This window comes from Saccopteryx bilineata, chromosome 2 (genome assembly GCF_036850765.1).
Source record: "Saccopteryx bilineata isolate mSacBil1 chromosome 2, mSacBil1_pri_phased_curated, whole genome shotgun sequence".
Taxonomy (NCBI): Eukaryota; Metazoa; Chordata; class Mammalia; order Chiroptera; family Emballonuridae; genus Saccopteryx; species Saccopteryx bilineata.
The window spans coordinates 57,927,870-57,940,735 of record NC_089491.1 but is presented as its reverse complement, the minus strand read 5'-3'; the positions used below and the strand labels follow the sequence as shown (position 1 = coordinate 57,940,735).

Below are 12,866 nucleotides of genomic sequence, written 5' to 3'. Positions count from 1 at the left end.
GGAGACATTCTTTAAAGTTTCCTTTAGTGAGGGTCTTCTGGTGGAACAATTGGTTTTTGTCTGAAAATGATGTTTTGCTCTATCTTAAAAGCTGTATTTGCTAGATACAAAATTTCACATTAATATGTTCTTTCTCAGTGCATACAGAGTATAATTTTATCTTCTCATGGGAACCTAAGTTTCTTTGATAGAAATTCTCTTTTTGTCAAGAAACTTTTGAAATTATATCTCTATTTTGGTGTTTTATAGTTTTAGATGATACATTTTGTTGTGGGTTTATTTTTTTATTTATTTTGTTTGGGATTTAATGAACTTCTTCAATCTATGATTTGGAAAGGTCATCTGTTAAATCTTTAAATATTGCCTCTGATTCATTCTGTCTCCTTCACTTCTAGAACTCTTTAGACAGATGTTAGGTTTTCTTAGTCATCCATGTCTCTTAACATCTTTCATATTTTTCTTCTTTTTATGTCTTTTTGTGGTATTTGGTTCTTTTTCAGATTTTGTTGTTATATTTTCGATCTTTTCATAAAATATAGTAAATAAATCTACATATTTTATTCTGGAGTCCTTTAATTCCAGTATGGTTCTTTTTTCTGCTAGTTATTAGTCTTGGTGCCTTGCTTTTGTGTATGTGTGTGTTTTGCCAGTGAGATATATGCTCCTTTATCTAAACTTTATCTGAGTTAGTTGAGGATAAAGATAGATTCCTACAGCGGGCATTTTTATTAACTTGTGTCACACACAAACCATTGGATACTTTAAATCCAGGATCACAAAGTACAGAATTCTCAGATTGAGGGTTTTTGAACCTCCTGTAACTTCAAGATGCAGCTCTGAGACTGACTTGTTAGTGACTCTTAGGGAAGGTTTTATGCTTGTTTCAGAGTTCAAGCCATAGTTTAAGACAGATACCTTGCTGCGGGGGATTAAAGGGGGTTGTATTTCTAGTTTGCTTTTACACTGAGGGTATAGCCTTTTGGGGATGGTTTCTATTACACTCTCTGCCTTCGTAGCTCTGGGCTTTGTCTGCAATACCTCTGTCCTGTGAGATCATGAAAATGAATGTGTTAGATTATCTGGTGTGCCAAATGCCCACAGGGTGAAAGTGCACTTTATTTTTTCGTTCCTGAATTCCTACCTGAGATTTTGACCAGAATTCCTCTCTTTCATGCTGACTCATAAATGTATTTATGGAGATGTTTTAGTATTTTATCTATTTTTTTTAATTGTAGCAAGAAGATTTAAAAAGGGTATTTATTAGTCACTCTACTGGAAATGAAAGTTTAAAACTACATTTTTTTAAGTCTTAAAATTTTACTGTTTGGAGAGTTCTGATTATGGTATAATCTGTATATACATTTATAAATTATTGTCATATAGCTATTAGATACCAATAATTTATCTTTCTACCTCATGCTGCTGATTCCCAGTGAAGAAGATGGATGAATAGATGGTAGGTGTGGAGTAGTAGTACTTCTTAAAGCAAGAAATAAGTAAATACCCTTCTTTCAGATTATTTATTCTTTAATGTCCTGGATAGTTGTGTGATACAGTCCCCTCTGAATTTATAGTGGAGTACATGATGAGTAGAAGCCATGGGTAAGCTAGTTTTGATATCTGGAAATGCATACGCAAGAGTTGGTTTTATTCATACATTTTCCAAGTAGAGAGATTTTCCAAGGTTTAACTGATTTTGTATACCAACCCATTTTGAATTGCAGTCAATGCTTGTGATTGGAGAATAGCATAATGATTAGAAGAGGATGAATAACTTCAGATATGTGCATCATCTGGCAGTGCTTGGGAATTAGTATTGGCATTTATTTTAATTTTATTTATTTATTTATTTTAAAGATGATTTTTATTTTTTACAGAGACAGAGAGTCAGAGAGGGATAAATAGGGACAGACAGGAACAGAGAGAGATGAGAAGCATCAATCATCAGTTCCTCGTGGCGACACCTTAGTTGTTCATTGATTGCTTTCTCACATGTGCCTTGACCATGGGCCTTCAGCAGACCAAGTAACCCCTTGCTTGAGCCAGCGACCTTGGGTCCAAGCCGGTGAGCTTTTGCTCAAACCAGATGAGCCTGCGCTCAAGCTGGCGACCTTCGGGGTCTCGAACCTGGGTCTTCCGCATCCCAGTTCGATGCTCTGTCCACTGTGCCACCGCCTGGTCAGGCATATTTTAATTTTATTTTAAGTCTAAATAATTTTTAATGTTAAAAGTGTAGTAAATTGTGTTATTACCAACAAACTGTCAACATTTTCTTTAGAGGGGCCAAAATATCAAAAGGAATAAAAATTATAATAATAATTCTACTGGCAACCTTTGGTGCAATCTGAAATAATGTATGTATTTTGAATATAAAGATTTTTAAATTTTTTTTTTTTTTAACTAGGTTCAGGACCTCTGGAAATCTTGTAATTACCCGTGAGATTGATGTGACAAAAAGCCAGTCCTTTTGGTTCATCAACAAAAAAGCAACAACTCAAAAAGTAGTAGAAGAGCAGGTTGCAGCCTTAAATATTCAAGTGGGCAATCTTTGCCAGTTTCTACCTCAGGTATGAGAGAATTAAATGTAAAGATGGAAGAGCTTTGTATATAGTGTTTCCTTTTTATGCTATGTAAGAATGTAAATACTTTTTCAGGGACTTTATAAAGGTTATTTAAACTGAGTACAGCAGTCTTAATACAAACAGTTCTTTGTAAAAGGTAGCATGTCATCTCTTACAGCAGCTATTTTCAACCTACTTCATCTCATGGCACACATAAACTAATTACTAAAATTCTGCGGCACACATATATTTTTTGCTAATTTGACAAAATAAATAGATACAATTTGGATTCATTCACACTGGATGGCTATTATTGTTTGGGTTGGTGTGATTTTTTTATTTGGCAGTAAAAGGGGGAAAAGGTCAATGCCCCTAAGTAGTCAGGTATTGCATATTTTAAAAATTCCTGCAGCACACTGGTTGAAAATCTCTGTCTTACAGTGTAATCTTACTAATTTCTAGTAATTTAAAAAATTTCAATTAATAAGTCTTTAAGTTAGAGTTTTTTTCAAGTCCAGAGAGTAGCTTGAATTACTTTGTGCTTCAATTTGTTACACTCTTAAAATTTTGTTAACATCACTGGTTTTGTATAAAATATTTGATATACTGAAACTGTTAAATCTTTAGGCATGCCTTGTAAAACTTTATATATTTTGTTTAGTAAAAATAAAACATTCTAGTAATTCATGTTGAGTATTAAAATTAAATATCTCTTAAATTTGTCTTTGAATGCTGCTAGTAACAGTAACTGAATTGTAGTTCATTTTTCTTCATAAATGATGATTTGATTATATGTTTATAAAACATTAAAATTTGAAAGCATTTATCAGCTGATGTCAGATGATTTCCAGAATTAGATATTTAAAATTGCCTCTTCTTTTTTTAACTCCTAACATTCTACTTGATGTATGGTTGATGATCCTTTCGATCCAGGGAACTATTTTTTCTTTTATCCTGAACTATTTATTATATATATATAAACCTTTCAACCTGGAGATGTTGACAAAGAATTTTTTTCTTAATTTTTTTTTGTGTGTGTGGAATAGCAAAAGCTTTATTTAGTACAGCGTTTCCTGGACGATGTTCTCTGGTCCCGGGGGTCAGAGGCCAGAGAAGTCGCCTTTTTTCTTAATTTTTGTTGAATTTATTAGGGTGACATTGATTAATACATAGAATTATATAGATTTCAGGTATATAGTTCTAATATGTCATCTGTATATTGTATCGTGTGTTCACCATCCCAAGTCAAGTCTTCATTCATCATCATTGATCCCCTCTTTATCTTCTATTACCACCCCTCAACCCCCTTTCCCTCCGGTCATCACCACACCCTTATCTGTTATCTGTGAGTGCTTCATTGTTTTTGTTTAATCCCTTCACCTTTTTCATTTTGCCCCCTACCCCTCTCTCTGACAGCTGTTAGTCTCTTTGCTGAATCAAGTCTGCTTCTATTTTGTTTGCTAGTTTATTTTGTTCATTAGATTTCACATGTAAATGAAATCATATGGTACTTGTCTTTCTCTGACTAGCTTATTTCACTTAGCATAATACTCTGCAGGTCTATCTATGCTGTTACAAAAGCTATGATTTCCTTCTTCACTCATCTGCTGATGGGCACCTGGACTGCTTTCAAACCTTGGCTATTGTAAATAGCGCTGGCATGAACATAGGGGTGCATATACTCTTTCAAATTAGTGTTGTTCTTATCTCTTTGAATATATTCCCAGAAGTGGCATTGCTGGGTCATATGTCATACGGCAGTTCTGTTTTTAATTTCTTGTAACTCCATATTGCTTTTCACAGTGTCTTTACAATTTCCCACCATAATTGTACAAGGATTTCCTTTTTTTCACATTCTCACCAATACTTGTTTGTTGATTTATTGATGATCACCATTCTGACAGACGTGAGGTGATACCTCATTGTGGTTTTAATTTGCATTTCTCTGATGATTAATGACGTTGAGCATTTTTTCATGTCTGTTGGCCATCTTTATATCTTCTTTGAAGAAATGTCTGTTCAGGTTATTTGTGGCTTTTTTGTTTTTGTTTTTTTTACAGAGACAGTCAGAGAGAGGGATAGATAGGGACAGACAGGAAGGGAGAGAGATGAAAAGCATCAATTATTAGTTTTTCGTTGCGACACCTTAGTTCATTGATTGCTTTTTCGTATGTGCCTTGACTGTGGGGCTACAGCAGACCAAGTAACTTTTTGCTCAAGCCAGAGACCTTGGGTCCAAGCTGGTGAACTTCGCTCAAACCAGATGAGCCCGCACTCAAGCTGGCAACCTCAGGATCTTGAACCTGGGTCCTCCGTGTCCCAGTTCAACACTCTATCCACTGTGCCACCACCTGGTCAGACTATTTGCTCATTTTTTAAATTGGAATTTTTTTGTTTTGTGAGTTGTGTGAGCTCTTTATAAGTTTTAGATATTAATTCCTTATTATTGATGAATATGTTCTCCCATTCATTGGGTTGTCTTTTCATTTTGTTGATGATTTCCTTTGCAGTACAAAAACTTTTTAGTTTGATGTAGTCCCATTTGTTTCTTTTTCTTTGTTCCTTGGCCAAGGAGATATATCAAAAAATTGTTGACATGAAACATGTCAGAGGTTTTATTGCCTGTTTTCTTTGAGGAGTTGTATGGTTTGGAGCCTAACATTTAAGTCTTTAATCCATTTTGAGTTTATTCTTGTGTATGGCATAAGAAGATATTCACATAAAAACTTTTTAAAGGTTCTCAGAATAATGACAGTTTAGAACCTAAGTTTATTTTTATTATTTTAAAGAAAAATGTATGAAAGGACAGTTTATATTAAGATCACATCTCAAAACAAAGATTTTTTTCTTTTTATCTTGACAAGTGTAATCATTGAGCGAAACATATTTTAAAGATTTATAAATGATAATAGTTACTAATTTTAAGTTTTGTGCTGCACACTAGGATAAAGTTGGAGAATTTGCTAAACTCAGTAAAATTGAACTACTTGAAGCTACTGAGAAGTCAATTGGTCCTCCAGAAATGCACAGATACCACTGTGAACTCAAAAACTTCAGGGAGAAGGAAAAACAGCTAGAGGTATTTGTAAACGGACAACTCATTTTTATTTTCCCACATCGATTTTTGTGTCTCAAAATGTCCAAAAGTGATTTTTGCTTCATTGAGTAAATTTATATATCTGCGATATTTTTTTCACTTAGGATTGTATTTTTCACACAGGATTGCTAACATTAATTGCATTAGGTGACAAAAAAAAATGGTTTTGATAAATGTAAAGTTTGAAAATTTTGACTATTTCATTAACTATGTTATTAATTGAATTTTTAAGGAACTAATAGTATTACGAAGTATTTTTTTTCTCTTGAGAATTTTCAGTATTTTTCTTATTTAATATTTATTGAATACTTACCATGTGCCAAACACTGTAAGGCTTTGGGTAAGGCAACATATACCATATTGCTTTTAATTTACTGTCTTTGTTGAACCAGATCTGATAATTATTTTAATTGTGTGGGAGTAGACTGTGTAAGAAAACTATACATTTAGTACCAATGTTGAAGTGATGCAAATATGACTTGATGCTTCTCATCTACCTCCCTATCTCTCTCTTGCTCAAAAAATAAATAAAATAAACAATGTTTTTTGCATATTGTTCATAAAGGTGCTTTATTTAATAAATCAGTTTGCAAGACCCAGCAACTAAAATAATTCACTTAATTTTTATAATAAGAAATCTTGTAAACTGATGCTTTCTCTTAAACTGTATACTTGATAATATGTGTTTTGTTATAATTTAACATTGTTTTTATTATTACATGTATTCAGAGTGAATTACCAAACAAGTTATTATATTATCTTACTTTAGATACTTCATCAGTTCTTTTACCTTTCCCCACATCAAACAATCTAATATTCCCATCTGAAACACTCACTGAAACTACCTACTGTCTGGTGGGGAAAAAAGCATTTATTTTACTAAATTCTATGTACATATTTGTATTTGTTATTTTACAATATAAAGGCTAAATTTTAGTTTTCTTATTTCTAAGTCCTTAAGTCATGGGTGTTCATAACATATAGGGTGGGACGAAAGTAGGTTACAGTTGTGAGTACACAAAACACAGATTTTATTCTTGTATTATTATTTGCTAATTATTGTATTTTCTTTATGAACAATGATAAACCTACTTTTGCCCCACTCTATATTAATAATAATATTTTCATTTGTACAGCACATTACAGCTTTTGTTGAACTTTCACCTGTAACATGTGAATTGCTTCTGTCCTTGAAATGAATGAGGCAGATAATAACTTCTTCTCTTTAGGCAAGAAGAGTCTAGGCTTGTGATGTGACCGGGTTTCCTTACAGTCACATGACTAATTACAGAGCCAAGACCAGAACTTAATCTGAATGTTAATTTTACATAGTTTAAGAGCTTTTAGGGAATTCTTTATTGAGAAATTTTGTTAGCATTGTACAATTTTTTATTATTAAAAAACTTGACCTCTTGTCCTTGTTTTGTTAAACTAATTGTTTAAATAAATACTTATTTTAGACCTCATGCAAGGAGAAAACTGAATATCTAGATAAAATGATTCAGAGGAATAAAAGATATGAACAAGATGTGGAGAGGTTCTATGAACGTAAGCGACATTTAGATTTGATTGAGATGCTTGAAGCAAAACGACCGTGGGTGGTAAGTCTTAATTATCGGAGGCAAAAAGAGTGATTTTTTAAGTAGCAGAAAACTTACAAAGAAGTACTAAAATTCAAATTGGGTGCTTTTGTTCATTTTTACTTTATCATATAATAAAATTTATCTGTCTTTTTATTATATAGCTGTATGCTGTTATTAATGTTTATATTAATTATTAATAACAAGTAACAGTTTATTAAGTCTAAGGATGCAAATCTGGGATTTCGTCTAGATTTTAGTCTTGAACAGATAGTTTTGTTTTATAAAATGTTAATGATCTAAAAATGTTTATGAATGTAAAAATTAAATTTTTGAGTGTCCTCAGATCACTGAAAATTTACTTGTAGTACGCCACTAATATTAAGTTTGGCAGTAGACCTGTAGCTGAAGGATATTAACTGTAATCTACTCACATGCTTTGTAAGTTTACTGAGATTACCGTTTCTAGTCAGTGTGTGATCTATATTTTACTACCGTGGGGCTAGAGATTCAGTTCCCTCATTGCATTTCTTTACAGTTGGTGAAACGGAGTAAATGAGAAAGTTCTATAATGTTTGTTCCAAGGTTAAGATGAAAATAATTGTTACTAGATTGGAAAAAACATGTACCTCAATTTGTGTTCCTTCCGCCTTCAGCCCCTACTTCACCCTACCCTGTTCCACAATTCGATTAAACTTTTTTCTTACGTTAGCTCATTTTGATTACATTTTTTCTGTCCTTTATTACTCTTGTATCTACTATATCTTTGTTTTATGTGGTCATTGACTTTTTTCTTTTGTTTTTTTTACTTTCGAAGATTGATAGTTTTCTTTCTCTTTTTACTGTGTTTATTTTATTTTTTTTTGTCTTTTTAACTTCATCTTATCCATTCTTTACTGCCCTTTTAGTGCTCCACTTATCTTTATTAATTTCTGTGACATGAAAAGCATCTTTTTCACCTGGATGGTTCTTTCTGTTTTGCTTTGTTTTTTTTTATTCATTTTCATTTTGTCTTTACTTTTTTTTTTTAATTGAGAGTCAGAGAGGAAGAGACAGACTCCCACATGAGCCCTGACTGGGATCCACCTGGCAAGCCCCCTACCAGGTGATGCTCTGTCTATCTGGGCTGCTGCTCCATTGCTTGGCAACTGAGCTATTTTCATTTTAGCTCCTAAGTCGAGGCCATGTAGCTATCCTCAGCGTCGAGGTTCAACTTTGCTCAGGCCATTCGAGCCATGGCTTTGGGAGGAGAAGAGAGATGATCGCTCTTCAGGGGAGAGGTAGAGAAGCAGATGGTCGCTTCTGTATGTCCTGACCAGGAATCGAACCTGGGATTTCCACACATTGGGCCAATGCTCTACCACTGAGCCAGCATGCAGGGCTTAGTCTTTATTTTTTCGTTTTTATTTTTCATAACTGAATTTTTTGCCTTGTTTTTCTTTTTTTCCCCCTTCTTTATACATTCCTGTATCCCTTCTAATTGAGAGGCTAGAGGAAAACCTCATTGTAGTAGCCGTTAGGATATAAGTTTCAGAAACAGGAAGAGATGGATATCAGAGCCCCAACTATCAATGGAGATAACTGTTCAGTGAGTATCAAGACTCATTAAATCATCATGTTGGTATTCTTTGTTTCTAAAGTTGTTTCAGAAGGCAAATGTTAATGTTAATAGACCTGCCAAGTGGATATAAAAACAGTCTTTTCATAGATTTAGTTTTAGACACTACCTTGATTTTAGTATATGTATTAGTTTAAACTAGTAGGGCATTAACTTCTCATATATTTTTAATAATTGCAAGGAATATGAAAATGTTCGTCAGGAATATGCAGAAGTAAAACTAGCTCGTGACAAAGTGAAAGACGAAGTCAGAAAACTTAAAGACGGGCAGATTCCTATTACAGATCGAATTGAAGAAATTGAAACACAGCGTCATAATTTGGAGGCTCGAATTAAAGCGAAGGTACTTTCCTGGCTCAATTTTAGATTTTTATCTTAGCACATACAAAAAATATTTTGCAAGTCTTAAAGTATTTTGTAGATTTACTTGTAGCTTTTGTTCCTTAAGTTCTTTGACTAGAAATTCTACCACCACAGCGTTTTCAAGGTTCTAATCATCACTGTTGGAAGGTTGCTACTTTATAGAAAAACCAAGATATAAAAAGAGAAAAACAAAATGTAATTGTTTTAATTACAAGAGGATTCTGAGTAGTATTCTTAGAAACATTGAACTCTGTTTGGGAACTTACTGTATTGGCTTCGTAATTATGTACCCTTTTGGAGAAGGGTGATACAGAAAACTTGATGTTTCTTAGAATTAATAGTATGATGGCATTTAGAATAATACCTATATTTTGAAAATATAACAAAAATGTTGATGCTTATGGCTTTCATTCTTTAGTGAGATTTTTGGAATCAGATTATATTGAGACTGGTTTGAACTATGGACCTTGCTATCCTAGAGGATTGTTTTTAGGATCAGATGAAAGAACATGAGAAAATAAATGTGAAGAATTAAAGAAACATATGTCTGCATATTGCTGCAGCTATTTTTAATATCAATAGAAATACCTTCTATAAATTTGCAAATAACTTGTTATATTTTGGTGGTGATTATGTATTTGGTTTGGAAGAAATCATGCAAAAGCATTATGGGTTAACTTACATGATAACCTAATATTTAGATGAGTGGTGCACATAATTCTCATGCTTTAGTTTTTAGCTAATTTCCCCCTTCTGGTTCCATTTTACAGGCAACAGATATTAAGGAGGCATCTCAAAAATGCAAACAAAAGCAAGATGTAATAGAAAGGAAAGATAAACATGTAAGATTTTATATTAAAACTTCTATTATGCTAATTTGCCCTAATTTTTATGTTCAGACCTGGATTTTGGGACAGCTTCTTATTTGAGAATTGTCTAAGATCTTCCTCGTTCTCTATTTCTTATCATAATCTATTAGGGAAACTAATATTTGGAAGTATAATACAGAGTGTCTGTAAAGTCATGGTGTACTTTTGACCAATCACAGGAAAGCAACAAAAGACGATAGAAATGTGAAATCTGCCTCAAATCAAAGGAAAACTCTCCCAGTTTCATACCTGTTCAGTGCAGTTCAATGTCGGCTCACGCACAGATTTTTTAGGGCTCCTTAGGTAGCTATCCCGTATAACCTCTACAGACTCATCACTGACTGATGGCCTACCAGAACGGGGTTTTTCCACCAAACTGCCGGTTTCCTTCAACTGCTATCCCACCGAGTAATGTTATTCCTATGTGGTGGCGCTTTGTTATAAACGCACCGATATTCATGTTTGCACTTTGGTCATGAATTCGAATTTAGGGAGCCACAGAACACACTGAACTTTCCTCTATACCGTCCACATCTCAACTGGCATGGCCTTGGGCTGCTCTGCTGTATACACGGTGTTACATCATCTGCGCATGCGCACATGCTGCCACACCATCCAACAGAAACTGGGAGGGTTTTCCTTTGATGTGGTGCAGATTTCACATTTCTATCATCTTTTGTTGCTTTCCTATGACCGGTCAAAAGTGCACCATGACTTTACGGACACACTGTAGTTGCACAAAGGATAATTAGGAAAAATTGCTCAAAACTACTCATAGATATGCATTATGATCTTTGTAGCTAGGTGATTATTGTGTAATTGGGTAATAATAATAAAATGGGATTCAGTTACCTTAATAGCAGTAATTAAATTATAAGGAGTTCTGTTGTTTTTGTGTAGGGCATTAAAAAGCTGATTACAAGTTCTTTTTTATGGGTGTGACTTGATGGCAAAATTACTTTGGGATGATTGGGCAAGAAAGTGGGATTTTTAGCTAACAGATCCCCAAATGTATGTAAGATTTTATTTTCCAGGACCATTCATAAACTAAATTTTGAATTATCTGTTGTAGGGGTAGATATGTAACTTAAAGCAGTCCTCGTAGTGGACGCGTTACACTAATCTCCCAGTTTTCAGATTCACTCCTTTTTCTGTGCCTTTACTTTCAAGTCCTAGGCCTTTATTATTTAATTTCTCTATAGAATAAACCTTAAATTTTCATGATGGAAGCTTGGTTGCCAGTGTATGTGCTCAGGGTATATATGGGTGACATGGGTTAGGAGGTAGAGCTGGGTAATTCTGTTCTGTGATGTCTTTTATACTTGACATTTCCTACTTCTAAGAGTCGCTGGAATTTATTTATTTTTTTTTAGAAGAGTCAGCTCTTTTACTGTTCCCTTCTCTTTCACTTAACTTTTTTTAAATAGGATTATATCATTTTTAGGTGTACAACATAATGATTTGATATTTGTACATGTTGTGAAGTGGTCACTACAGTAAGTCTAGTTAACATTTGTCACTGTACATAGTTACAAATTTTTTAAACTGTACCCCCTGAACCTTGTCACCCATTTCACCCATCCACCAGCCCTACCTCTGGCAACTATCAATCTTTTCTCTGTATCTATGATCTTATGTCGCTTAGCATAGACCTCAGTTTCATCCATGTTGTTACAAGTGACAGGATTTCTTTTTTGTGGCTTCTTAATCCATTGTGTGTATATCACATTTTCTTTTTCATTCATTCATTGATGGACACTTAGGTTGTTTCCATATCTTGGCTGTTGTAAGTTAAGTGTTTTTGTTTTCTTCGGCTGAATTACCCAGGAGTGGATAGTTCTATTTATTAATCTTTTGAGGAACCTCTGAACTGTTTCCATAGTGTTGGCACCAGTTAACATTTTCACCAACAGGGTCCAAGGGTTTCCGTTTTTCCACATCCCCATCATTGGCTCTTGACAAAAACCATTCTAGTAGATGTGAAGTGATACATTATTGTGGTTTTAAGTTGCATTTCCCTAGCAATTAGTGATATTAAGCATCTTTTCATGTACCTGTTGGTTATCTGTATGTATGTGGTTATTTTTTTGTATAGTCATATCTGCTCAGTTTTAATCCATTTTTGTGTGTGGTTTTTTGGTATTGAGTTACACAAATTTTTTTATATATATCTTTTGGATATTAGCCCCATATATATATGATTTACAAATATTTTCTCCAAACATTCTACAACTTTCTTTTTTATTTTGTTGATGATTTTGCAGAACTTTTCTTAATAAATACATTTTACAGTATAAAGTTTTTTTTCTGGTTATCTCCTGTGTTGACGTGTTTTTGCTGTTTTTCAATTTAAGAGTTTATAATTTTTTAAATTGTTTCATATAAGATTGTATAGTTTTTATTTTAATTTTTATGGATATGGAATTTTTAAGCCTTTTAAGTAGAGTTCTGGCTTTATGACTTTATTAGAATTTTTTGAGACCTCTTTTGGACTTTTATTTTGTATTTTGTTTTATACTTCTATATATATTTGAAAAGAATGTGTCGTCTTTATTTAGGTGTGGAGATAAAATTTACACTAATGTTCTACTTCCATATTTTTTTAGGTTATTTGTTCATTTTTAAAATGTTAATACCTGTGAGTATAGATTTGTCTGTTTTTTCTTGAAATTTATTAATTTTTGCTTCCTAGATTTTAAAGTTTTTTCTTTTTGCATCATGTTTTGATTTCTTTTATTTACTGTAAATTATATGTATTGGGTCTTGTTTTGAAATTTT

At 33.2% G+C, this 12,866-nt stretch overlaps 1 protein-coding gene across 2 annotated transcripts in view; it reads left to right on the top strand.

The window, feature by feature from the left end:
* SMC5 (structural maintenance of chromosomes 5) overlaps nucleotides 1-12,866 on the top strand; it is a 101,204-nt gene that overhangs the window by 23,009 nt on the left and 65,329 nt on the right. For both annotated transcript variants that reach the window (XM_066257112.1, XM_066257111.1), the window contains exons 4-8: nucleotides 2,405-2,567; nucleotides 5,506-5,640; nucleotides 7,119-7,259; nucleotides 9,038-9,199; nucleotides 9,990-10,061. In XM_066257112.1, the coding sequence (XP_066113209.1) occupies nucleotides 2,405-2,567; nucleotides 5,506-5,640; nucleotides 7,119-7,259; nucleotides 9,038-9,199; nucleotides 9,990-10,061 (673 nt within the window). The remainder of the gene's footprint in view (nucleotides 1-2,404; nucleotides 2,568-5,505; nucleotides 5,641-7,118; nucleotides 7,260-9,037; nucleotides 9,200-9,989; nucleotides 10,062-12,866) is intronic.